Here is a 26609-nt window from a genome sequence, read left to right on the forward strand (position 1 = left end):
CAGGGTCAACTTGCTGCCCACCAACACTCTTGGGTCTGTTTCATCAGACCCAGACAGATCCCAGCCTGTACTGCTGCTTAAGATTGTTCCATCCCAGATATGTGACTTCATCTCTGCTAAACCTTGTAATTCCTTTCACCTTTTCAAAGTTAGATTCCTCCTTTTTTCTTTTTTTTCTTTTTTTTTTTTATAATTTCAGCTTTCCTAGTCTTCTTGCTTATGTTTACTTGTAAATGCCCTGAAGTCATTCTCATCAGCATGGTTTTAAGAGGGAGATCAACACCTTGGTAGGTTTCAAGACAAGCCAGATTAAATGAAACTCTGGCTAACATTTTTTCTTAACGCAGTCCTGTCTAAATTAAGACCCATTAGTATTCACTAAGTGTATGCAATCCCTAGTTTACCTAACTTTTTTGTGCTTTTACAGCTGACTGTTCTGGCAGAGGTAGTCTACGATGTAACAATCTCAGCTGAGGAAGGCTGAAGCGAAGCACTGAGACCCTCATTTAGATTGCACTTGTTCTCTTCTGAGATTCACTGCAAAAAGAAGCATGGCATCCTCTGTTCATGGTTCTGAAGCCTTCTGAAGTTAGAATGAGGACAAATGCAAGCACAATCTCCACTGGGTGGTAGCCTGTGCTTCACAATTACTTCCAATTTTCAAACTTTACCTTGTTGCTTAGGCTTTTCTCAACAAGAAAAGGTGTTGGCTAGTGGAATGAAATCAGAATTTGTGTGGTGGATTTTATGACACTTCTGGGAACCTGAATTGTTTGTCCCCAAAAAATGGCATTATCAGAAAAGCACTGAAGAGAAATATATCCCAGTCAGACCCTGCTATGCAGAGAATTAGGAACCAGCAGCACTTCTGCATTCCCAGTTCCAAATCATGACTCCATATCTATGTTCCAGACACCTCTCTTGCTTTCTGCCTTCTACTTGAACACTTGAGCTACAGGAAGCCCGTAGATCTCAAGTGGGAACATCACAACGGGTCCTGGTAGGCATTAAAGATGCAGCAAACAGAACTGCCACTCTGCTCTCGTCTTTGAAAACTTTCCCTTTATTATTCACATTTTATTCTTCTAATCCTTGAAATGAAAACACTCTTGATCATACCAAAGGTACATTCCCTGCATTTATACATCCTCTTAAAATTTTAAGAATAATAAACAAAAATGTTCAATATATTAAATAGTAAGAAATTAATAGCATTTTTCCTCTATGTGGAAGGTGGCTTATTTATTCCTCTATGTTGAAGGATATTGCTGTATTCCAAACACATTGTTCATCCAACAACTGGAGAATATAAAATTCTACCATCTTTATGCAGCAAGTAGTATTTCAGGTCATGACATTCCCTTCTTTCATGAGAAAATGTAAAACTGAGTAAAAACATAACATTTAAGGGATGCTGGTTTTTACAATATAGTATTTAGTTGAAAGCCAATGTGAAACATCAATAGCATAAATGGCATTGATACAATTTACCAATTGTAGTTTATAAATGGTCCCATTTAATTGTGATCAGGTTCAGCATGTAAAATATTAAACATCTCATGTTTACGAAATCATTCATATACATCCCAGTGTGCTCTAAGGCGTCTTGACCAGAAAGCAGAGATTTAGAAACCATTATTGGTATTGGTATTGGTAACATTCACAATAGTTAAAATCCTACTGATGTTCCCTTCATCAAACTTTAATAAGCTTGGAATATATTTGAGCAAATAAATAATGAAATCAATCTCTTGAAACACACACATTTCACAGTCAGTCTGAGACTTACAAAACAGCTGTATCACTTAATAAAATTGCCACCACACACTATTGTTGTGCACTTATAGTCAAAGTATTTACAGTAATTTCATGAAAATTTGAGAATTCAGATGAGTATCTTCAGAAGCTTAACTGCTACTGAATTCCTTTAAATAAAGCTTCATAAAGGGGTTCTGGCTTCCCAATACTTTTAGCTGTAGTTCTGTGTACTCTTGGGAAAAAAAAAGTCTTAAAAATTATATTTAATTTTCAGGTTCTGAAACCATGAATACTCCCAAACTTAAGTGGCTGTTTGACCAGATGCTCGTAGATTTTACTGTGCTTACAGCTGGTATACATACAGCTGGATCTATGTCACTCTAGTTTTCATCAGATAATAAATATCTATTTTTACAATCTACAACAGAACCTGAAGACAAACTAGCCAGTATTTCATCTCAAGATGAACAAAGCTATGCTGTCGTTTACAGGAAGCCTTGCAAATTCCATGCTGTAAAGAACTCATACGTGGTCAGCATAAAAATTTCTTTATGACTGCTGGGGTAGAGGGATTTTACCAGAACACTCAGTCCCTTCCCAGCTTTCCTATTCCTCAGAATCCTGAATTTTTTGAAGAGCAATGTCAGCTAAGCCAGTCTCCCTTTCCAGCGGGCTGTCAGGACGTGGGACTCGTGCTTCTGACTCTTTGGTAAGTTCAGTTTCTTCTGTCCGGGCAGTCTGGATCCATGGATTTGGATCTGCTTCTTTGGTAGCATCTGGGCCGGGAGCTGACTGTTCTTCGCTTGTAGAACCAGCCTCTTCTGGTTGTGCTTCTTCTAGACAAAAGAGAAAACTCATCACCAGTAAACATGGAACTCATTGGCAAGTAAACCATTTTTTCCTCTGGAAGAATAATAAACGCTAAGAAACTGCATCAGTTACAGAAGTGATTGCATCAGTTATAGAAGTGATTGCATCAGTTACAGAAGTGATTAGCTTCAGCAAGCTTCAACAAAAAAAGGCCGAAGACGTAAGAGTTCTGCTTAAGCTTCCATAAGATTATTTTGAAACTAACCCTACACAAAGCTCTCATTAATTTCTCCACAATTTCACCACAGTTCCTTTTAATACATAAAGGAGCAGAGTAGGACTCTATTTCAACTTCCAATTCAAATATGCTTTACTGACAGTATGGTTAGCCTTTCAAAGAATGGCTGCAGGCTACTTAAATGTAGAATACAGGTGTTCTGTAAGGAAAAAAAAAAAGCTATTTATGTGATTACGTAAGAAGTACTTATAACATACTGAAGAAATTCTTTGCTAATTAACAGTTGACCACAATGAACTTTAGCTTAAATGAGTCATCCCACATTTTCTAACCTGACTATACAGAAAAGAATCAGCAACTGCAACTTTATTTCTCAAATAACTTTTTTTAGAGGAAAAAAAAAAAAAGTGTTAAATGACTTCTTGCTCTGATTCCGCTGAGTAGGGTTGAGTTGTAGCAATTCTAGAAGGAAAGAGGCCTTGTTAAAAGCCAAATAAACCTTCAGAAATTATTAATTTTGGTTTCTCATTTTCTCTTATGACTGGTAGCCAGCTGTAAATACTATCATAACCAGCCACAGCCCTGCCAAAACCTACCATGGTCCCAGTTGGCTATGGAGTAACAACCTCCTTAGCGCAGACTTCCTTAACACCCATCCTTCAAAATACACAATGCAGTTAACTTTATACTGTGACTCTGAAGAAGAAACTATTAAGGGAGAATTAATCTTTCCATTAGCCTTCACAACTAGAAGGAAAAATCTGCTGTCATATTATCCAGTTTGCCTAATATCTCCAACAAAATTGATTAACGTGAAACTTACACATTACTTTGATTAAAAATTTGGATTTTGAAACAGTGCAGTGTAATTCAGCACCTCCAAAATGGAAGAGTAGAATTCCAGCAAATGCAAGTATGTTGTTATGTGACAACAAAAATATTTCAACTGTTACAGATTTTAAGGCTTGTTACTGTTGTTCCTTTTGATACATTAGTGTCAGCAAGGAAACTAAAAATTCTAACCTTTCTTTTGCTTTTTTTCTTGTTTCCTTTTCTCTTTGGCAGCTTCTAGTTCTTGTTTCTCATGAATTTCCTTCAAGGTCTTGCAGACTTTCTTGTGGGTAAACCAGTGTATTTTCTGGCAGTTCTGGTCACAGTACATCACCTGAAAGTTACCACAGCCATCAATTTGTCATGATGTACTAGAAAAATGTACACTACTCCTAAATTTTTAGTGCAACAAGTTAAATCTCTATGTATATTACTTAATGATATTTGTAAGCCATTTGTCAAATCATACAGGGATTCCAACCTATATAAAACTATAGAAGAACAGTTTGTTTTGCTTAACTCTGAACATACAGAAATTTTATTCTTTCTTCATCCTTAAACATACACACTTGGAAATGCAAGTACTCCCACTTGTGAACTGCAGCCATCTCTCCTAGAAGTAGGTGACACGCACATTTTCAGCGTAGGCATGTGTGAAATTCCTCATAAATCTACACAGTAAGTAGTCAAACATTCAAAATCCTCATCATCTCAATGCCAATAATTTTTGTGATCCATTAAACAATTTATGGCTCCTTACCATCTTACACACTGAACATCTTTTGTCTGCTCCCTTTTCCCCACATGTGGTACAGAATTCAGCATCCACAAAACCCACTTGGCCAGTGATAGCTTGTGTAAGTACAGAAAAAGCTGTAGGGTCAGAACCCTGAAAGACAAGAAGGGGTAAAGAGAATAATTTTGTAAAACACAGGAAATACCACAATTGTACAGTATGTTTCAGGTAAAAAAGAAGCACTATCACAAAGAGAACAACAAGAGAAAAACAACAAAAAGCAATTCAAGCTTCCATGTAGCCAGCTGTGCTCTCACTCAAGGTGCTGTAGAGCACAATATGAAACTACAACATACAACTTCAAGTAACATGCACAGCTTTGCAAGTACACATTTATATACATTCTGTATACAAAGTGAACTTAGAGCTTAGCTCCTGTAGAAAGGAAGAAAAAGATTTCATTTTTTTATTTATAAAATGAGTCTTATTTGAAGGTAACTAGCACTCAGCTTGTGAACACGTGCTTACATTTTGAAGAATCAGTGGCTGCACAGAATGGCTCCACAGTCTGTAGCTTTGTTCTGAATCAAAACCACGAGCACAGAGCAATGAAACTAAAATCTGAAGGCGAAGATACTAGTGATTTTTAATAACTGCATATTGTGGGATTAGCTGCAAAGTCCTTTATAAAGAATTTACCCCTTCCTTAACTGAACAAATACTGACATTTAAGAAAATGATTTTGGAAGAATGTGTTATTATTGCAGGACTAACAGCAGCACTACCTAAGACATAAGCGGTGATTCATTTAATGGATAGTCCCAAGTAACAGCTAAATGATACACTAACTGCTGCTTTCAGGTACAACAGACAGAAATTTAAATGCAACAAATATAATAGATGCAAAGTGCCTGTCTAAGTCTATATATTCAAAACCTGTTATTTTCCTGGACAGACAAACTAGATAATTTAAAGTGTAAATACTCCCCACTCATGTCACTGCATTTAGGCAGTAGATTTCCATTTAGTGAAGAGAACAGGCTCTACTTTTAATGCTCTGTCAAGTCCTGAAGATAATTGCATAAGTTACAAGCCTGGATCTCCAAATTAAGCATTTAGTCACATTAAAACATGGAAATAAAGCTCAGAAGCTTTGTACCTTCTGAGGTTAGCAAACATATTACTGATAGCTTTACTTCCCTCATTTTCATCTGAAATAACACCTGAAACATGCACATTTATTTCAGCTCTCACTTTCAACTCTCACTGTTGTGCTGTCTGTTCTTTGTGCCATTCTGCTATGGGAATATCCCACAGCCTTTGTTGTTGTATTTGAATGTCACTGTAATGTGTCTGTTGAGTGAATTAATGACCTGTTCTTAATGCTATAATTAATGCTATTAATGAATACTCAATCCCATTCAAGAACTCAGTGGTCTTTTCAAAGTCACCAACTTGTAGATCCTACACAGCAGGTTTTTGCAAATTAGTCTCTGTGTTGGCACACAGTTACATCTTTTTAAAAAGGTTTCATTTAGCACTGATACACTGTTGTACTCAGAGTACTCAGAATACAGACCAAATGGTCAGAACTTGGAATTTTCAAGACAATTATTTGCCTATTATTATTTAGATATTATATACAGTATCCTTCCCATACAACACAAGCAATAAGATTTACTATATTTTACTGGTAAACATAAACTACGGATTGTTTTGATGTAAACAACAAAGGAAGAAAATGTCAGGTTGCCTTGTCTCTAAATAAATCATTGAACAGTTAGACCAGCAGAAACATGCAGGGCTATAATGACTGCAGCAACTCTGAGATGCCCAGACTGAATCCAAGTAATTGTATGTGCTGAAGGTCAAGGGTTCCAGGAAATTCAATCTTTAATGCATCTCCTTTCTAGCATAATGGACAGAAATACAGTTTAACTAAAGGAAGAAAGCAGAAAAGACTGCAAGCTCTTCTAAGAAGAAACAGGAAGGAAAGCGTTTACTCTAAAGCAACTCTTAATGCATCATGAAAGTCTGTTTTCACACTGTGTTTATTTTTCTGGCTTAGACAAACAGGAGGGATTGCATTAAGCCTCAGGACATTTTCATTCACTGGAGCCACTTAAGATGGATGCTATTTTTAACTCACTCAGCATAATCCAAGTATGAGACAAAACTCTGCCTTTTTCCAAGTGTTAGAACATACAATATCTTGCTCTCAGAGACCAGAGAGAACATATGTTAAAAAAAAAAAAAATAGAACAAAACTTCTTGTGTAAGATTTATTATAAACTAATGAAAGCTATTGAAGAGGGAGTTGGCAAAGATGAAAAGCTGAAGTTAGCTATTTTACTTGTAATTAGGATCTCCTAATTCAGATACACACTGTACAGTAGATGGCATTCTCTCGTCTCTCCCTCTGATAAAGGGAGCTTCACAGAATGTTCTACTACCATGTATTACCACTTTCTCCATATACACTATAAATAATCAATGTATTAAATTAGGAAATGACTCAGCTCAGGCATTTAAGCATTCGGTATTAGAGAATTTTCCTGCAACACGTAAAATAAAATTCCAGCTTATCAGAAAGTTCAGGGACATCCAAAGCCTTTGCTTAATATAAGACACTGAAGAACCTGAGAGAAAGTAAGAAAGCTTATTTTAAGCTGAATTTACTATGCAAATTGTTAGAAAATATTATCTTGATAGAAAAAACTTACCAGTTCAACAGGAGCAATACTCCTCACGAGCTGCTGGAGCAATGTAGCTTCACAGTAAGGAAATTTTCGGATACTTTCTCGAATTAGCTTCTCTTGATATACAGGGAAACCATCTTTATCTCTCCCTTTCAAGAGACTAAATTTTTAAAAAAATTCAAAATAGAATAAGAAATCACACAGTAACTGCTCAGGGACAAGGACAAACACAGCATCCAGTACTTTGCCCTCCTCACTCTGTCCTATCCCACATTTAGCTAAAAAGTACGCTCTGAAAAGCCTGCTTACAGATTCCATTACCAGTGAAAGAGAACCAGCTATAGGTTGACAAGTAACAAAGCTCTTTGCTGTATTTAAAAATGAACATTGTGAAAGTAAAGAATAAACAGCAATACTTTAAAATAAAAATTCTGCTTTATTTACATTTAGTAACAAGCTATAGTCCTGATGCTTCTATATTTATTTGGTTGGCTCCTGCGGTTCAGTGATGAACAACTTGATTTCAGTATATGAAAACTGATTTATGATTAATTTTCAGTATCACCTAAAGATCCACTGGGCTCTGATATGACCTTTCTACAGGTCAGGCCACTTACTTTAAAATCAGGCAGCTAGTTTTGTAACTCTGACTGCATTCTGAGGTTCAGCCTACATGATTTAAGAGCCCAAGTCTCATCTAAAGCCAGTGGGATTTTGCAGCTCTCACTTGCTTCACTGTTTTGAAGAGAAATCTCACTGTCTCACTGCTAGAGAGCAAGACGGCAAACGAAGTGTTCCCAGATGATCCATACTGGACTCAGAAATACTTTTTTCCAAGTCTATCACTCCCTCTTTTTTTCCACCATGGAATTCTCTGTTACCTCACAGTGTATGTGGGATTGCCAAGTTCTAACCAGTTTTAGCACAGAGCTGAAACCCAAGGATTGTTTCCTTCGTACCCCAGCAGAGGACAATACCACTGGAAAAAAAAGAGTCAGTGCAACCCTGAAGTGACCGCTATTGGGATTATTTCAAAATCTACTTGGCAGAGCTTTTACTAGAGACAGTCCAACTGCTACGATTATTCCAGTGGCCTTTTTCTGCTATCTGTAAAGTTAGTTCATACATAGAGCTTCCTGCAGAAACACGTACCTTTTGATAAATCCATCTAGTTTATCCTCCCGCTCTTTTAAGAACGTGACGCATTTCTGGAAGATGCAACTGATGTAGTGCATTTTCATAGCAAGTACTTCATTCATATCTTTCTGCTTCATGCACTTCTCACAAATTAGATCCAAAACCCTGTAACATTTCTGCAGTGCTTCTACTTCGGCCAATAGAGGGTTCTCTTTTACCAGCAACACAATCTGTGAGAAAAAATGTAATCCAATTCAGAGCTAGTATTTTTAAACTTGTTAGATAAATCTTTGTAGCTAAATTTCAGTGGAGTTTTTACTATTTCTGTAATGCAGTCTTATGCTGTCTTCCCCTTCTTTTGTGAGTGTCATTATTTAGTATTTGTAGTTCCTATGCATGAAACGCTCAAAATTAAGACTGGTATTAAAATATATATCTAAGAAATAGAGATACCTGGAGAATTAAAAGCATTTTAGAAGAAACATTTAGAGAAACTACAATAGACTGTCCTAAAATCTATTTCCTTTTTGAAAACCTGAATAAACTGGATCTGCAAAATTTAAGTGGCTTCAAAGAACACGCCAACCTCTCATATACTTGGAATGCTTTAGGTAGACTGATAACACACTGAGCTACCATTTTCAAAAGAGCCCATACACCCACTAAATTAGCTGCCAGTTCGTACATGCTGCAGATACTTGGTTGGCAACCACTGACAGATTCCCAACTTTGGACAGCAAGCCCAAGGAACTTGTCTTTGAAATTAGGTGTATTAATTTCTCTGAACTACACAGGAGGAAAAATCCTTAAAAAAAAAAAAAAATTTAGCAGCAAATATACTTGGAAATAAAAATAAACATTTCTTGCACATACTGCCAGAAACAGCAACAGCTGTTACTATGGTGAAACAGTGATTAAGGTAGAAAGATGCATGCTGGGACAAGCATGGAGAGAACACTGACAACTTGTCAAGGTAGAGAATTGTCTTGTTTCCATTTGAAGTAAGGCTAGGAAAAAATAAATCCAGAAAAGCACACAATTTATGCTTTTCTATGTTAAAAATAATCTCTCTGATTAATTGCATTATTTTGGAATTCTGACCTATACGAACACCGAAATTGCTTCACTTTTGAATCATGTCTAGACGTTAGGCCTGATTCTACGTCATTCTCAGAAGTATCTGAGTTACAGGATAATGCTTTTCATCTTAACTGGACTCACTGAAGAACTGAGTGCCTTTTGGCATAAAAATGAAACCAGTTCCCACGCCAACAAACACGTTCAATTTACATATCACTCTACCTTAACAGGATGCATATTTGTGGTAGTAATAATTTTATGGAGCGGCCCAGCTAACTTTACTGGCAGTTTTGGTTCTTTATCCAAGCCTTGTGGCTTAGTATAGTAGTCCAGCCTTTCACGTGGAAAGAAGTTGTTGATGATGGTCACACAGTCATGCTGACCTAAAAGTACATAAGGAAAAAAAATAATCATGTAACCATAACATGAATGAGAAAAAAACAAGACCTGAGACACAAGCCAATATAAGCAACACAGGTGAGCTTTACACACAAGGAAGCTAAGCATCACATGATTTGCACTGGTAAGAAGCAGCTCTTGTTTTTCTTCTGTAAGGTGTGTGACTTTTTGGATTCTGGAAGGAAACAATTTAATGACATTTCATTTTAGAATTCCATCCCTTTTTCTCCCTGTTAAGCCAGAATTAAAATAAGTGTTTATCAAAGACATTCACTGTATTCAGAATCAAGCCATAAGAGATGTCAGTATTTTGACTCTGAAGTACAACTATCCTAATAGCATCTCACAGGTGTTAAAATTTCTCAAGAGCTTTGTCCACTTTGTAGTCTGAAAAAATTGTATTGTGACTTCTGATACATTTCAGACAGAGAGCAGTGTATTAACCAGAAGAACAGAACATGTGGAAAATGTCCTAGAAAAAAAAAAAACAGAAAAAAAGGACTGTGATGAAATAGGATGAGAAAAGTTACATCCTCTTCTTGTTTTCTGCATCTGACAAAATGATGGATTACTAGGCTGAAAGAAAATAGCATTTAGTTTCTGTACTTCAGGGCCACATTCTTTAAACTGACTGATTTATCTTGGCACTAACTCCCTTTATCAGCAGCAGAAGACAACCAACCAAATTCCAGCATTTAAAATCCTTAAGTGTTTTAGAAGAGATGTCCTAAGGTAACAGAGCACAGTGTCAAACAAATGATGGGGGAACATCCTCACTTCCCACACAAAGACAGATGACTTAAAGTTGACTGGACGGAGAATAAAAGAGAATGGACTCCAATGCTCAGCCTACCTCAGTATGTGTGGAAATACTTACAGAGGTGATCAATGAGTTTTTAAAGAATTCTCAAAAATTATGTTGGAGTCATCATTACCCATTCACCAATACAACAACACATTCAAAACCAATATCCATTCTCCAAATTCCAAGTATAGAAGTGGACTTCTACAGTACATTAAGTACATAGTTAAGGATTTGCTGCGAGTACTGGCAATCTTTTCCTCCAAAAAGGAATAAAAGCAGATATGATCTAAATTTAAACCCCAGAAACTCACTGTTACAGGATGTAAACGGAAATGTCAAGGTAAGCTTCTTCTGGAACAACTAACGGACTTCTGAGAGAGTTCTCAGATGAGAAGGCTGGGTTCAAATGAAAATAGATGTTCATTTTTAGTTGCTTGGGAGGTCATCTGGAAAGCAATAGTTGATTTTTGAAAAAGACACTGCTTTTTCAGGTTATATTTTATCACACAACTTTGCTGGAAATAAATAAGAAGCACTACATTTGGGTTGTATTTGGGAATATTAAGCCAGGAATCTCCAGCACTGTGCCACCGTTGGTAAAGAACTAAAAAGGAGTTTAGAAAAAAAGAAAAGAAAAATGAGCCACAACAACAGAAAGAAGCCTGGCTGCATGTTTTGCCCAGGATCACATAGCACGCTGCAGTGACAATGCTTTCTTTACTGCAACCAAGTTTCGATCAATCAGTGCCAACCTATCTCAGAACAGGTCCTGAGATTTCTCCCTCACACATGCAGAGGGAAAAGAGCAGGAGGTGACTAACTATAAATGTGACCAGTTTCCTCTGTTTGAAAAGTGATGACATTGCATACATTTGCACACTTGGAGAACAGCAGCATTTGTTCTTATAGATACCATCACTTGGGTATTTATAAAACACAAACTGACTCTGGTAAGGGGATGAGATGTGAAAAAGAAAATGATGAATAATGGTGTTAGTTCAAAACAGGTCATTAAACAATATTTCTCCAATAAAAAGCACCAAAATCTGACATTTTACTTTAAGGATTTAGGAAATGATGCCACACTTTGAGCTTACCCACAAAAGCAGCCATCTGAGCTGCTGTCCTTCCCACAGAATTGACAACATCAGTCTCAGCTCCAGCCTCTAACATCATCCAGGTGATTTCTTTGTTTCCTGTATTTGGGGGGGAGGATATGGAGAATTAGGCAGGACAAACCAGAACTTGTATTTCTTCATGTCAGAGCAAAATCAAACTTTAACCAAGACTTAATATGTGTAACAGTGAGAAAAAATAATAATTTTAAGTACATTAAGAATTAACTAAGAGAAATGCACATTGCTGCCGCCCTCTTTAAAGTCCCACAGGGTTACATCGAAGTAGAAACTAAATTCACACAGGTTAAAACTCTGCCCTCTAATATACATTCAGCTCCCTGTAGAGCTTATGGGAGTCACACACATACAGTTCCACTAACAATTGGTCCCCCTGGATGGCAGTACAGAAGCAAATTCTACTAATCTCGTTTGACAGTTCAACTAAACGTTTGCTATTCTAAGAATAAAAAACTCAGTACTGTTATGTAGCAGGAGCTTAGAGAAGGGAACAGATTGTTCCTTTCTCCTCAGCAGGAACTGGGTGTTCAGACTGGGCTAAATACCAAATAAAATGAAGCTAAAATTTGATGGGAAGATTATATGACATAATTGGTGCCCTTAGAGGCTATTTAGGACACTTGTCACCACTTGTGCTGGTTCTCTTTTCAAAGTTATTTTTGCTTTAACAGTTGCTGTGCACATGCTAACTGAAAAGAAAATTTGAATATAAAAAAAGAAGGGGCTGGTAGACAAAAATTAATATTTCTGGTTTTAAAAGAAAGGCTTTGTGTCAATAGTGCTCATGTACCTTTTGCACTCACAGGTAACAGATCTTAAAGTCAACATTAAGAAGCATTAAAACCCAGGATGGCAGATTAAAATCACAGCTGGGAGAAAATGGTAAAAATCCTGCAATTTCAATAAAGCTGCAGGCATTTAACAGCCCTGACAGTTTGTTCCTATTTACTTGCTGCACATTGGATATTGCTCAATGCCACAAAATGCTGAAATCTTTTTACCAAAGTTTGAGCAGCCTCGTGAACCAGTGAAGGCATCAAAGCCTTTTTTTTTCTTTTCTTCTGAATTTACAATGAAAGAAAGCAGAGTTTAAACTCTACCTGATAACAAATGTTACATCTTCCCAAACAGGAGGTTCTAGGGAAGTAAGTGGCCTATTAGAAAAGATACTTAAAGTAATATAGCATTTCCAATTCTAACTTTTATTCTGGAAGAAACATTGTCTTTATGTAATGCCTTTTCCTCACTTGAGAAAATTGTTGCTCTTTGCATCGGGAACACGAGAAAGGCAAGAGGAAAATTGCAAAGCTCCACCCAAACTGGGAGAAGATAGATATTACTATAAGCACTCTCATGAAAAAAGAAAAGAGAAAAAAGAAAAAAATAAATAAAAAAAAAAAGAAAAAAGAAAAAAAAAGGGATGAGAAATAGAAAGAAAAAAAAAGTAAAAAACCATATTTTTAAAACAAATAAATTTGCATAATCTCACAACATAGTTGCAAAAATAATGTAGAAGAGAGTAGAAGAGAGACAACGTTTGAAAAAATATTGGATTGATTGGATAAGCTTCATGTATCACTAAAAGCTACTGACACAAAGTCCTAAGGAAGGCAGCATGGTGCAGTATCCTTTTCAGTATAATAGAATATAATTAAACAATGTATCCTACTGTACACTAAAATGGTTACAGAGTGAATTTAGACATGTGACCGAACAGAACTAAGTACAGATATGCCATAGGCCTCAAAAAGCTGAACAAAGAAAAATTTTGTATGAAAAAAACAGCAACTCCTCTATTGCACTGTCCTGATGATTCTCAACACACTAACACGAGCCACGTAAGTAACAGTAAGCCTGAATCAAACCAAGGTGCCAACGCATTCCTTCGACTTATGAAGTCAAACTGTATACACCAATGTCTCAAAATTCCGTACTACGTTACCTGAAAGCCCAGCAAACATCAAGGCCGTGTATCCATGTTCGTGTTCATTGCAGTTAACATCAGCTCCATGTCGCAAGAGCAACCTGCACATGTCTACTTTCCCTTTGTAGGCCGCGTGCATTAGAGGAGTCATGCCATGCTAAAAACAGGAAGGAAGAAGCACGCAAAAAGAATTAGTTGTATCTCTTGTTTCTCATGCCATTGATAATTTTCACTTGCTCACACATACTGAAAGTTCCTGCCAAAGCACGTGTATCTTTAGGGAGTAAGAACAAAAAAGGTCACAAAATGTCGATGAAGAAATGGGGCTACTAACATGCAGCATTATTTCCATTTTCCATAGTGTCACTGTTTTCTGATGATACTGTTATACGTGTGAAAACAGACAAGTCTTAAAAAAATGAAAACCATTTCCCACAAACTAAACATTAGTCTTCTTTGTAAGACATGAGCATCATAGACAACTAGTGCTTGTCATAGCAGTAGAAGCCTGTTTTAGAAAATCTGTCACGCCCCTAAGCTGTTACTTTTCCCCCTGCATTAAATGATAAGTAAAATTAGGAATAGGGTCTTATTGTTTTTGCCATTAGAAAGATTTGTGGTTTCTAAAACGCACCTTGGTTAGTCATGTTGTTGGTAACTGTACTGTCCTGACTCCCACTTATCTTTCTGGTGGCACCGTGTTTGCAGTCCTACATCAGCCAGAGCCCTAAATGCCTTTTATAAAGCTGTGCCTAGCTCTAACCAGACCTTAACAACCACACGGCCTCAATTCTTGCCTTTTGATAAACCACACCAGAGCAAAAATGATTAGGTTGAGCAGGAAAGGCCATGAGTTATCATGTAATTACCAATGCAAAGGCAAGCAAGTCCTAAGGGAAATTTTCCAAACAGTGAAGAATGGTTAATACAGACTTACTCTCAAAGAGCAGGGAGCATCTTCTTGAGCTCTCTTTGAGAAAACTGAATTACATTCACGTTCTTCAACTTTGATAAACTTTTTTTTCCAATGTGCTGTTTATTTTCACTTAATGCCAAGTCAGGACGTAAGTTATCAGCCAAGACACAGTAACTGCCTAAAAACATTCTCCAGCACTGAACACACGGACGTGTGATTTGGTCTGTCCCATAAAGAAATCAAACTGACATTTTCTTCCCTGTTCTTGCAGGTCAGGGTAACGTGCACAGCTACACTCATATACACCATTACCACAGCTCCATAAAGGCAGGGTGATGTGATGTTCTGAAATAGTCAGTTTGAGCCTTAATGTATTTTTATTTCTGTAGAACAAAACCTAAAGTTAGATTTTTAATTAGCATTTCCAAAAAAATAAAAAATAAAAACTAAATCCTAGAGGTGAGAGAAATCAAGCAAGTTAAAATTATGACAACAATTTTCAGTATAATTTCATTACTCCCCGCTCTAAATGAAAACATTAAAAACAATTCTTGCAGCACTTTATTTTAGTAATCTGAAATATTTTCACACACTGCAATACAAACTGCTATTAGAGAAGCGAGAGGCATTCATGAAACAAATCTGTGACTGGTTTCGTTAGGTTTCATTTGTGGTCCTGTAACAGAAAGAAAAACATTCTATCTTACTGTGCATAATACATTACAAACAGAAACTTTGTAGAGGCCAGTTTGGTGACACCCAGTTCAGCTAGATACTTGAATTAAATTGTAAAAATGCCTCTGACTTAACAGAAATAGCACGAAAAGCTGCTTGTCCTGTGTCCTGGTTTTGGCAAGTACATGACTGGAACTTTCATTCAGTGAAAGCCTTTAGAATTTCCAGCCTTAAAGCTTTTGAGTAAGATCATCCTTATCCACTTAAATATGCTACAAGCTGGATCTGGAAAGCAGTCAATAGATATATGAATGAATCATTCTATCTACAGCTAAGTACAAACTAATTCTAACATGAAATACTGTTCACTGAGTGCAGATACCTCTCATAGTTACACTCTTCCTCCTCCTCCTCAGCCATCCTGCTGAGTTGTTGGTTTCACATGTGTAACACATTTCTGACTGTTTAACAGTAGTAATGAGAAATTAAATTCTATGCTAGTCAAAGTCCTACATTAAAATCACAGAATGCTTAATACATATTGAATTTTGTTCAGTTTGTGGATTTTAAAATACTACATAAAAAGATCAAAAGACACAACTTTTTCTCCTGAATGAAAGCCATGTATTTGAAAATTTTTCTGGTAATGTGGAAATTCACACTGGAGTAGCAAGACAGAGTGACTGCAAAGATAACTAATAGAAGATAACTAATAGGAGAGAATACACTAGCAGGCAAGCTGCCTTTGCAATTCCAATAAATTCTTCAGTTCTGTAGCTAGCACAGAGATGCAGACTGTTTGTAAAAGACACGTGTTACATTGTAGGAACAACAGCAGTATTATCAAACTAGAAAAAAAAAGTAATGCTGCCAACGTCACTGGCATACTCTGTATTACGATTCTGAACAACCTTAACATTATTTCAACAAGGAAAAAGCGTGAAGCCTTTCCAGGTCGAACCCCTCTGAAAACAGAGAGAGCTCAATTACTGGAGGATGCATAACTTCAGGTATGACACTTTGAAAGTCAGTGTACTAAAGGAACTGAAATCAGACTAAAGGTACTGAAATCTGACTTGGCTCTTGTCTAAAGATAAATAGAGAAAAGACTGGTGACTGCCAGTAATTTTAATCTAAAAGAAAGTAGACCTAAGCAGTTGGAATACAAAGCTAGAAACATTCAAACCAGAAGTTAACAGGACACTGTCTTATGTATTAATAAATATTTTTTAAATCAAAAAGTGAGTTATGAGCATGAAATTAATAAATTGTGTTTGCATGTTTGCTGTAAATGCAAACAGAAAATTGCTCATTCTGTGGACTCTCTCATGTAAAAAAGAACTGTGAGGAAGGAAATGAATTCCTAGCTCCCAACTAAATTATGCTTTCCTTTTAGTATCTAAGCATTTGATTGTCAAGGCTCCAATTCCTCACTTATTTAATTAATAAAATTGAATAAAAAATAACAGCAGTAATACAGTAATAATGTGAAGTTCAGGATAACAGCGAGGGCAGTGGAGGAAGCAAATAAGACCGATGCATTCAGAGCAGTCTCCAGTTGTGGCGACCTTGGATAAGAAAGCTAATGTTCAGTTGGTATTTCGTACACTATTTATGCACAGTTACTACAATAACACATTACAGGCAAAACAATTTGTAACAGAAAAAAATTTAAAGCTGACATGAGACAACTGCTGGATTGAAAATCCTAAATAAATCTGAACATGCATCATTACATTTATCACTGCTGGGGAGTCAGGGAGGAAGGAGACTGAAGGAAGTCCATGGCTTGAGCTGTTTAAATATACCCCAGGCACATACTGTTTCTTCTTTAACAATATCCTGAGGCATAACTCAGCTGTGGTGCCTATTAATAAACCATATCCTCTCAGCAGTAATCCTACATGTTGCACTAATAATGCATCATGGGTGCACTACTTCAGCTACTGCACAAAAATAAATGCTGTGTAAATTCATAAATTAAAAACACATTTACAAACATATTTATCTTGGATTCCTAAAATTTACTGTAAATCTGAGCATGATTAGTTTGTCAGAAGCTTTTGAAATTCATAAACATTTAAAATTTTATTTGTAAACTGTATTTAAAAACAATCAGAAAATGGATCTGACACTAGTACAAAAAATGCTAATAGCATCCCAGGAACATAACCAGTACATGATACTGGTAATCATTGTAATGAAGAGATCATTTCCCTCAGCACTCATGAAGCCCCATCCTGAATACTTTTTGTAGTTTCAGACCCTGCACTACAACAAAGGCAGGGATAACTGCAGCGAGTGCAGCAGTTACCACCTAGACATGGTAGGAGCTCCCAGGTTGGGGGCTGAAGCATTTGTGAAGAGAGGCTGAAAGAATTGGGTTAGGTCAGCTGGAGAGCAGATGGCTTTAAGGGGACCTAAAAGCAGCCTGAGTCTTCACTTATGGTGGTGGGAAGGCAAGAGACAATGAGATTAAGCTCTGAGGTCTTTTCTAGCCTAAACTCACTGGTGATCTCATCAAGTGGTAAGGCCAGGAAAAGCACAAAATGATATGAAGTACCTAATCAAGAACAGACACAAGCCATTGGATGTTTAAATTTAATAAACTACTCAGGGATCCAACATGCATACAGGACAATTACATTTCTGCTTTCATGTTACATTGTTCAGTCATGTTGTATGCTTTAGAACAACCCTGTAATAAGAAAGAAGAAATAGACATGAATCTGCCACAAGAGACTTTTCTTCAAGAATTTCCTCCCGTCTTTGTGTCACACTTTAGAATTATGTCTTTTATACAAACTATCACCTCTGTCTCTGCAAAAGACAGCATTTTCCACTTCTGACCTAGCTGCTTGCTCTTTCTGTTTATGGTTCTGCAAAGATGAGGTGCAAATGAGAGATGGGTAAAAAATAAGGACAGCTACTCTTTATTCACACTACCTGCTGTTGCACAAACAGATGGGTTGCACAGTTAGGCAGGGGTGACAAGAAGCTAGGCATGCCTCCATTTATCTTGCTGCAGTGTTGTTCAACTTACCTTATAGACACCAAAGCTCATGTAGTAACTTTAGAGAAAACACACAGCATGCAGTACACAAAGTAACATTAAACTTCCTTCAGAAAAAGCTTAGAGCTCTTCAAAGGTTCATTATTCAGCTGCAGGCTGGAAACTTCAGAGGAATTCTAACTTCCAAGAGTCTGCATTGCAAAGTTATTTAACACCAGACAGGCCTTTGGACCTAGTCTTGCAATTGCTAAAGCCAGTACAATGCTTGCACAGTTGTGTCATACCTCATCCAAGCAATTGACATGGACATTCTTGCTGCCCAGCAGCCTTCCAGCCTCTTCAACATTCCCTTTAATTAAAAAGAGAAAGAGAGAAAAGGGGATGAGAATAAGTAATCAAGAATTAGGGGACAAAGAACAGTCCCATTTGGGAATGTTAGGGAATAATTGGGATTAGAATAAAAACCTTTGTAACTAAGCATCAATAAATCCATCACACCTGGTGAAGAGGCATAGGAATGAACAGTATTATGTTCTAGAAGTTTAAAGGCCAAGGTCTCAATTTAAAAGAGTAGTCTGAAAGAGTGCACTATGTGAGTAAGCATTCATTTTTCTGAAGTAACTGATCTACACACACACACACAAGAACAGGACGTATCTCCTCATAAGCTGTATCAGAACAACTGAATAAAATAATACTGAGTATTTTAACACATTCTGTATTTCTGGAGGCCTTACATCTCCTACATCTAAAAGAAGGAAATTATCACATCTCACTTTTTTGGTCTGAATGAAATATGTTTTAAAGTTCAATCTCCCTTAGTGCTTAAACTCAGGGTTTGCAACTTCCCACCTCACAAGTCCATTAATGTAGATGAAATTTGCTTACAGTAACACAGAATAAAGGCAGGAAGTGAGTAGAAGGACCATTTAACTTGATCACTGACATTTCTAAAAAGGAAACAAAAACAAATCCATATGTAGATTGAAGTCTGAAAAATCTGTACAAGGAAAAAGAATGGGCTGTACCTTGTTTGATTTTTACAAATCAAACTTTACTACAAAAACCTTTTCAACTAAAGATGTAAGAACTTCAGTCAAAGCCCGCTGACATTGCTGAAGAGTCCTGCAATGTCTCTTCAATATGCATCAGCCATTCAAGCAAATAGAAATTAAGGAACGCTGAGTCTCAAACTGGGAAATTTAATTTATTGCCAATTGACAGACAATTCTGATCAGTAAGCTAAAACTATTTTAACAGTGGCCTGCTTAATAAAAATAAGCCCGATATCTCTCATTTAACAAAGGGCTTCACGTTTAACTTCACTACATCACAAGAAGGTGATCATTCAGCAACTTTTTGCAGTTTTTGCAATCTCAGTTTTACTCCTAGCTGAAAATTAATTATTTGAGGGAAAAGAGCCAGTAATCTGGGTCACCTCGATGACAATCCAGCAAAATACAATGCCTGAAGGTGAGGGCACTGCCAACTAGCCTGCTCCCCCAAACAATTTTTTCCTTAATGTACAAGAAGCTTCTTAGGGCCTGACGTGGTTTTAAGAAGAATATTTCAGCAGCAGGACAGGTGTTTGTTAGAGCAAATCCTCAAGAAATGATTGTCAAAGCATACTTTTGGGCAGATAATACAAAGCAAAATTGCATTTACAAATTCAGAGCTCTGTATGAAAAATCACCTGAGGATTTCCAAACAGGGCACTAAACTTTGGCAAATGTCAGAGTTCCAGGGTCGGCTAGCTCTGGAAGTTGGAGTTGAGCCATTCCTAATGCTGTGTGATAGGAGGACAAGAGACAATAGGCAGAATTTGAAAGAAAGAGAGGTTCCTTCTAGACATAAGGGTCTAGACCTTTAAGGGTCCCTTTCAACTCTAAGGATTCTATGATTTTACACAGCTGTAGGTGTCTCTGTTCATTGCAAGAAAGTTGGACTGGATAACCTTTAAGGGTTCCATCTAACTCAAACAACTGTATGATTCTGCAAGGAAAAACATTTAACTATAAGCCCAGGAGGAAGAGGTTGTTCAGACAGATGGTGCAGTCTCCATCCTTCAAGGTTTTCAAGGCCTGATCACATACAGCCCTGAGCAACCTATGGCAGACTCACAGCTGGACAGTTTTTAGCAGGAGATTGAACAGGAGACTCCTGATGTCCTTTCCAAGCTGAACTCCTCTATGACCTTAATTATAAGCATGTGGTAAGATAGAGCGTTTGCTAGACTTAAGGTTTCAAATTGGTTATTGATTGGTGAGTCAATCAGTTGATCCTGAACCACATTAGGACAGTCAGTGATGAACTTCAGTTTGTCTCTGACATAGAAGCACATGTTAACAAGACTGGCTCAGAACTACACACACAAGTGCATGTAACATGGGTGTCTTCAGTTTACCTCCAGCTAACAGCTCTCACAACTTCCAGAATAGCATTCTGAGTACGAATGTTCAAACAGGGCTGTAAATTATCTGTGCAGGCCCATGAAATCCAACATGAGAAAACCCCTCCCAGCAATAAGAATGTGAGCAGTGTGATGTGGGGAAACAGCAACTCACGTGTGAAGCACAAAATAAAACTACGTCAGTGATAAGAGCTGCTGGACACCCCGGCCAAGCGCAAGTTCTGTTAATCTTAGTAGGCTCTGCCTGTAGAGACATCCCGTATGCCAGCGTGACAGGCCAGAGGCTAGAGACGAGCAGATCTTCAAAGGACGCTTTCTCAGCACGCATCAGCCAGGCCGATGCACACGAGTCACGCCAACATACAAACCACGCGAGGTTCCCCACACAGCCGGGCCCGGCCCGAGCCCGCTCCGCGCAGGCGGGCACAGGGAGACGCGGCCCGCCCTTCGCCCGCCGGCGGGGAACAGCCGCACGGCGCCGCCGAGGCCCGCAGCAGCGCGGGGAGGCGCGCGGGCCGGGCTCACCTTTAGCGATCACTCCCAGCAAATCCTTCTCCTCCGGGCTCAATTCGCCTTTCCGCGGGGGAGCCATGGCGGTCCCCCAGCCCTTAGGGCAGGCTCGGGGCGGCGCCGCCCAGCCAGGCGAGCTCGGCACGGCCCGGCCGCACCTCAAACCCCGGCACGGCCGCCGCCGCCGCCCGCCCGCCGGGTTCCGGCCCCGGGCCGCACTACGCGTACCGCCGTGCGGGGGGAGCCGCTCCCGCTTTCCCGCTTTGCCCGCGTCCCGACTCGGCGCGGCCGAGAGAACAGACAGCGTTCCTCTCTGCTCCCGCTATAAAAGCCGAACGGCCGGCTTTCCTCCGCATTTCGCCCTTTCCTTCGGGTTTCCTCCCCGCTCCCTCTGCCCCGTCCCCCCGCGAGCAGCCGGCAGTGGCACGGCCGGGCGGAGGGGGCGGCCGCAGCGGCGCCGTGTGTCAATGTGTCCGTCCTTCACTCCTCCATTGTCTGACGCCGCCAGTGCCGCCGCCGCGCCTGCCCTCCCGGAGCGCGCACCCACCCGACAGGTGCGGGGGGCCCGCGGGCAGCGCTTCGCCCCGCGGCCGGGCGCGGTACTGGGCGGGGGGCGGGGGGCGGAGGAGGGGCGCGGGGACTGCGCGGCCGCCGTGGCAGGTGTGGGGAAGCGCGCCCGGGCGGCCTCGTGGCCTCGTCCCGCGGCCTCGTGCGGACGCCCCACGCGGGAGCGGCCCCTCGCCCCACTGCCGGAGCGGCGAGGGCGCGGAAAGGACGCGGGCTCGCGTGAATCTCGAAGGGAAATGGAGCGTCGGGAGCGCTCCGCGCCGCGCCTTTTGTTAGCGCCTTTCCGAAATCCCAGCCCCGAGCAGCGGCGCGCTTTGTTTCGGCTCCGACTTTCCGCTCCTCGGCCGGGGCGCGGCGTCCCGTGGGCTGCGGGCGGCCCTGCCCCGCTCCTCGCCCTGCTCTTCTGAGGGACCTCGTCTTCCCGGCAGTGGCTTTCGGAGGCGTGCGTCCTCGTCACCCACCTGACCGGCGCTTGCGGGTTATCTCCCGGCCGCTTATTTCGTGTTTATTTGTGGACTATCTCTGACATACTGCTCTTGTTCTGTATTTCGCGTTTGCCTGTGTGCCTCAGTGCGTGTCAGAAGCGGTGCTGACCGGTTCCTGACCCGGAGCCGAGCACGCTCTCTGCTCTGCCATATCTTCGCGGCTGTTCCGAGCAGTGCGATTTAACAAAGCGGCTGAGCTCCGCGTGCTTTAAAAATCGAGGGAAGACGGGACGGCGCTGTCAGCGAGCGGCGTTGAATCAACACGTGTCGCTGAGCAGGGGCTGCGTGCTTACACCGGTGCTCCGGGTTTTACAGGTTCCTTTGGCTTTTTGTGAGAGACCAAAAACACCCTGAAGGAAATGCCCTTGGCGCAGAAGTGCTTTTTATACTCTGGTCCAGAAAGATCTCCCTGTGCTGTGTAGACAGATGGCTGTCACCGGCTCACCGTGAGGGCTGAATTTGGGGTTTAAGTAGTCTTTTGTCGGTTTGCTGTAGGGTGTTGATGTAACCTTCCGTGAACAAATCTTGTGATATTGTGCTCTGATAATCTACTAATAAAAATAAGAGCGTGCTGGCTTCCTTTCATATACCATTAATGACGTATAGGAATATGTTCTCCTGGTGCTATAATGTTCTTACAGTCATAGCAACTTCGTTCACAGGGTGAACAGGCAAAAGTTTTTCTTCCCTGGAGCTCATTGGGTGGCTGAGGCTGGAAGTGCTCTTTCTGTAAGAGGAAAAGACATAATATGAGGGCTGCTCTGAAAATAATGCCTCCTATTTTGCTGTGTTGGCCTACAACGTCAGAGGTAAATAGTATGGTAGTGTGGCAGTAGATTGAACCTTCCTGCCAGTATTCCATCACATTGTATTGCTGTGTGACAGATGGCAGCAGAGGGACGGTCTGACAAAATGGCGTCAGATGTGGAAGCGTGTATGAAGCAAAGGTGTGGAATTGAATTCCTCCATGTGGAAACAGTTGCAGCTTTTGACACTCGTGGGCACTTGTTGAACATTTATAGAGACAAAAGAATGGATGTGAGCACAGTGAGTCAGTGGGTGGTGCTGTACAGTGAAACAGTGGGTCACCTCCACTGGATGCCAATTTCTAGGAATGTGGCATTCAGGCATTTGTTCATCACATCTGAAATTGCACAGCCAATGGTGGTGCTGTGTGGAAGAAGAGTGTTTTGTAGCTGAGAATTTGTTCTATCAAACAGTGCTATTTTGCTCTTTGTATCTTTTGTAGTTTCCATGGAAATAAATAGGAGGCATTATTTCCAGAGCAAGCGGAGTAACTTAGAATGTTTCTTTCTCTTACCTATTAAAGGTTTCTCTGTGACTTCCAGTCCAGTGGTAAGCAGATATTTCACAATCTTCTGTTTATTCTTGCAATATCCTGCTGAGGAAATGAAGTACTACTGCCTCCATTTTATGCACATTTTATTTGAAGTGTGTGGACATCAAATGACTGTTCCACAGCAGTACAGGATGTCTGTGTCAGGGCAGGGAACTGGAACCTGAAAATGTAAGCTCTGAATACTTGTTTTTTACTGCATAATGTATTTGTTTTTAGATACTTTGTCAGTTTTTTAAATAACATAGAAGTTGTAGGTAGGTATTGTGTAAATAATATAATAATTTCATGTTGAGAATTACAGAGAGGGAAGCAAATGTTTTCCTCAGTGCAATGCCCTGTTGTTTAGGTTTCAAGCATATATCATATATAGGAAATTCTGTATTCTCTTATCAGGTTATTTATATGTCTGATGCTTTTGGTTTGTGAAGCAGGCACAAATGGTGACATGTTTTCCCCCTCCACTTTGCTGCTTCTGATGTGTGCATTTCTGCTCTTGAGAGGTGTGTATGATGGTTATTGTGATGAATGCATAGATGATCCTAAGCATCTGATGCTTTCTGCAACTGTGAGGAGTGAGATTAGTGCAAGAAAATAGCAAGGATTTCTTTGGTTGAGTATTAGTAACATTCCGTTTTGATATACAGGAATTTTGGGGGAATCAAGGTAGGGCAGAAGAAGCTGTTCTGTTCTTTGGAGAGTATGCTGTGAAATGGCTGTAGGGTGTGAAAGAGAAAAAGGAGATGCTGAACTCGTTTCACTGGTTTCAAGCTTTCTTCTATTCTGTCCAGTAACTATCACTTGTGCCTTGGCTTGCTTGAATTCTGATGATTGTCCTCTCTTGCTCTCCTGCTGGCTCAGAGATCATGTACCCTCTCTCTGTGCCAGATGATCAGAAACTTGCTCTGGCCCACTGCATTTTATCTAGGGAAAAATACAATAACAAGTCAAACAAGTATTCCCACAGCTTATTCTCCTGGCTTCCATCCTGCAGGGTCGTAGCTAAGGACCTTCTTAACACAGGGTGGTATCTTTGTTTTTGCCTTTGTACTTGATAGCCTGCAGTGGTGTTGTGGGTTGTTGTGTTTTTGGGGTTTTTTTTGAATGTATGTAAACTCTGCATCTGCAGCATCCTTTTATAGTTGCATGGAAAAAAAAAAAAAAAAAAAAAAAAAAAAGGCAAAAAATTCCCTTTTATTTCTTTTTATACCTGTCACTTTATGGCTGCAATTTTTTTTTTTTTTTATCCCGCATCCTAGTTCCTCTTTTGAGAGTTTATGGAAAAAATTATTCCCTGTTCACCCTTGATGGGCAGTCATGGCTTGAAAGACATGTATCATCCCACACCACTGTGGGCTTTTTTCTTTCCCAACCTGAAGTATGAAGTCTGTGTAGTCATTCCTTTGTAATAACTGTTTCACGTGGCTCTCATGTCCGCTTTCATAAAATGGATCCTCTTTCTGCACAGCCTGTGCTGTGGGGAATCTCCTTAAAGTAGGGCTGATCCTGTGAGATGAATCTCTGCTGAGTTCTGGACCTACTGACTCCAATCCTGATAATGATATCCTGCCAAAGAGAACAGTATCTAACAGGATTATTCATTTAGATCGTTTCAAGCTGATGCAGGTTCAAGGCTTTGTTTTGTTTTGTTTTTGCTAGAAATATCCTCTGTTTTTTCCTCTCTAACTTTGGATATGTTATTTTTTTTTTTTTTTTCCTACTTGATTGGCACTGTTTAACTTCAATTTCCTTAAATATTTTTGATTGTAAATGCTTTTAATTTAGGTTTCTTCTGTATTTGTATCTCATGACAACTGCTGAATCTGCTTTGATCTGTCAATGCCACTAAGACTTATTTTATACCAAAGGTAGATTACAAAAATACCTCAAAAGTATTTGACTGAAAGCTGCTATGGGCTGGAATGCATGATATATACTCAAACAGAATAGCTAGATCTTTGAAGGGCAGTGCATTCCTATAGCTGGGGTGTACCCAGAGACGAGGACAGAGATGTCTGCCTGCTACCAATTCCCTGTGGCACCTTGCACAAAGTTGGATCTTCTGTGCACTTAGAAATTTAGGAGCAAATCCCAGCACTTAAATCTAGCTGTATCCAAAACATGCCAAGGTGAGACTGGCACTTGCTTAATCTTGTCTTGAGCACCAACTGTTGGGAAGCATTCTCAAGCATGCAGGACAGAAGGAAACCAAAATGTGCTAACAGACTTTCTGATCTGAACTACTGGATGTATTTTCCAGCTCTGGACAGAGCAGTATCAGGTTGAGACTTGAAGGTTCATGTACTGGTATAATCCCTTTTGACAGGGCACATTAGTGTGACTTGGAGAGTCTGGTGATGGTTTGCCCTTAGACCTGATATGGCCAAGCAGAGCCAGCTCTGGTGTTTTTGCTCCCATAATACAGGTAGCATAGGTACCATCTTTGTAGAGGTTTCTTTTGGAAAAACTTCTCACAAGTTTGCTTGTGTTGGCCATGAAATGCATATTTTTTTTTTAATATGTGCTTTTATTTCTAGGTGTATCTGTAATTGCAAATCATGCAAGGTCAGCCCATGTAGTCTTCCCTGGGAAGGGAGTGTACATAGAAAGGATTTTGAGATGCAGAAGTGAGGTGATGATGAGAGCAATGTGTGTGTCATGGATAGATACACACTTACTGCCTGGATAAAAGATTCTTACAAAAAAATAATCAAAATTGCTTTCAGTTATGTGTACCTCCTATTGCATTTATATAATCTACAATTATATAATGGACAATCAACAATTGTTTGGCATTATACCAAACTAATTTCTCTACTTTGGATTGACTCAATTGTTTCCTCTGGGTGGACCTGATATATCATCTGATCAAACTGTGTATATCACTTTTTAATTTTTATTATCCAACTTACAAGGTTGGTTTTTGTTGTGTTTTTTTTTTGTTTGTTTGTTTGTTTTTGTTTTTTGTTTTTTAAGAGAAAGTCAGCCTTTAAGTAATTTGTTTCATGTATATGTATATATATTTTTCCCCAGGTGGGTAGAGTCTTTAATTTTATTCCACACGTAATGAACGATATGCTGAAAAGCTCTGAATTACATACGAGGGTTATGTATATCAGACAG

At 39.5% G+C, this 26609-nt stretch overlaps 2 protein-coding genes across 3 annotated transcripts in view; one reads left to right on the plus strand and one right to left on the minus strand.

The window, feature by feature from the left end:
• Window positions 1-1042: 1042 nt before the first annotated feature.
• On the minus strand, window positions 1043-21260 carry ANKMY2 (ankyrin repeat and MYND domain containing 2). Of its 2 annotated transcripts, XM_052692205.1 has the most exons (11): window positions 21093-21175; window positions 19851-19943; window positions 18442-18506; window positions 13572-13710; window positions 11591-11689; window positions 9512-9672; window positions 8225-8439; window positions 7097-7232; window positions 4398-4526; window positions 3830-3971; window positions 1043-2594 (listed from the first exon to the last, which is right to left on the minus strand). In XM_052692205.1, the coding sequence occupies exons 4-11, from the start codon at window positions 13702-13704 to the stop codon at window positions 2365-2367; spliced, it is 1245 nt and encodes a 414-aa protein (XP_052548165.1). In that variant the 5' UTR covers window positions 13705-13710; window positions 18442-18506; window positions 19851-19943; window positions 21093-21175; the 3' UTR covers window positions 1043-2364. The 2 variants fall into 2 exon arrangements, with proteins under 2 accessions (XP_052548165.1, XP_052548164.1); XM_052692204.1 differs by lacking the exon at window positions 19851-19943 and having other exon boundaries at window positions 21093-21260.
• A 212-nt stretch (window positions 21261-21472) lies between these two features.
• The window catches only part of BZW2 (basic leucine zipper and W2 domains 2), a 52196-nt gene continuing 47059 nt past the window's right edge, over window positions 21473-26609 (plus strand). Inside the window, exon 1 of the mRNA XM_052692207.1 lies at window positions 21473-21631. The gene's annotated coding sequence lies outside the window, so the exon portion shown is untranslated. The remainder of the gene's footprint in view (window positions 21632-26609) is intronic.

This window comes from Tympanuchus pallidicinctus, unplaced genomic scaffold, assembly GCF_026119805.1.
Source record: "Tympanuchus pallidicinctus isolate F22 unplaced genomic scaffold, pur_lepc_1.0 scaffold3, whole genome shotgun sequence".
Lineage (NCBI taxonomy): Eukaryota > Metazoa > Chordata > Aves > Galliformes > Phasianidae > Tympanuchus > Tympanuchus pallidicinctus.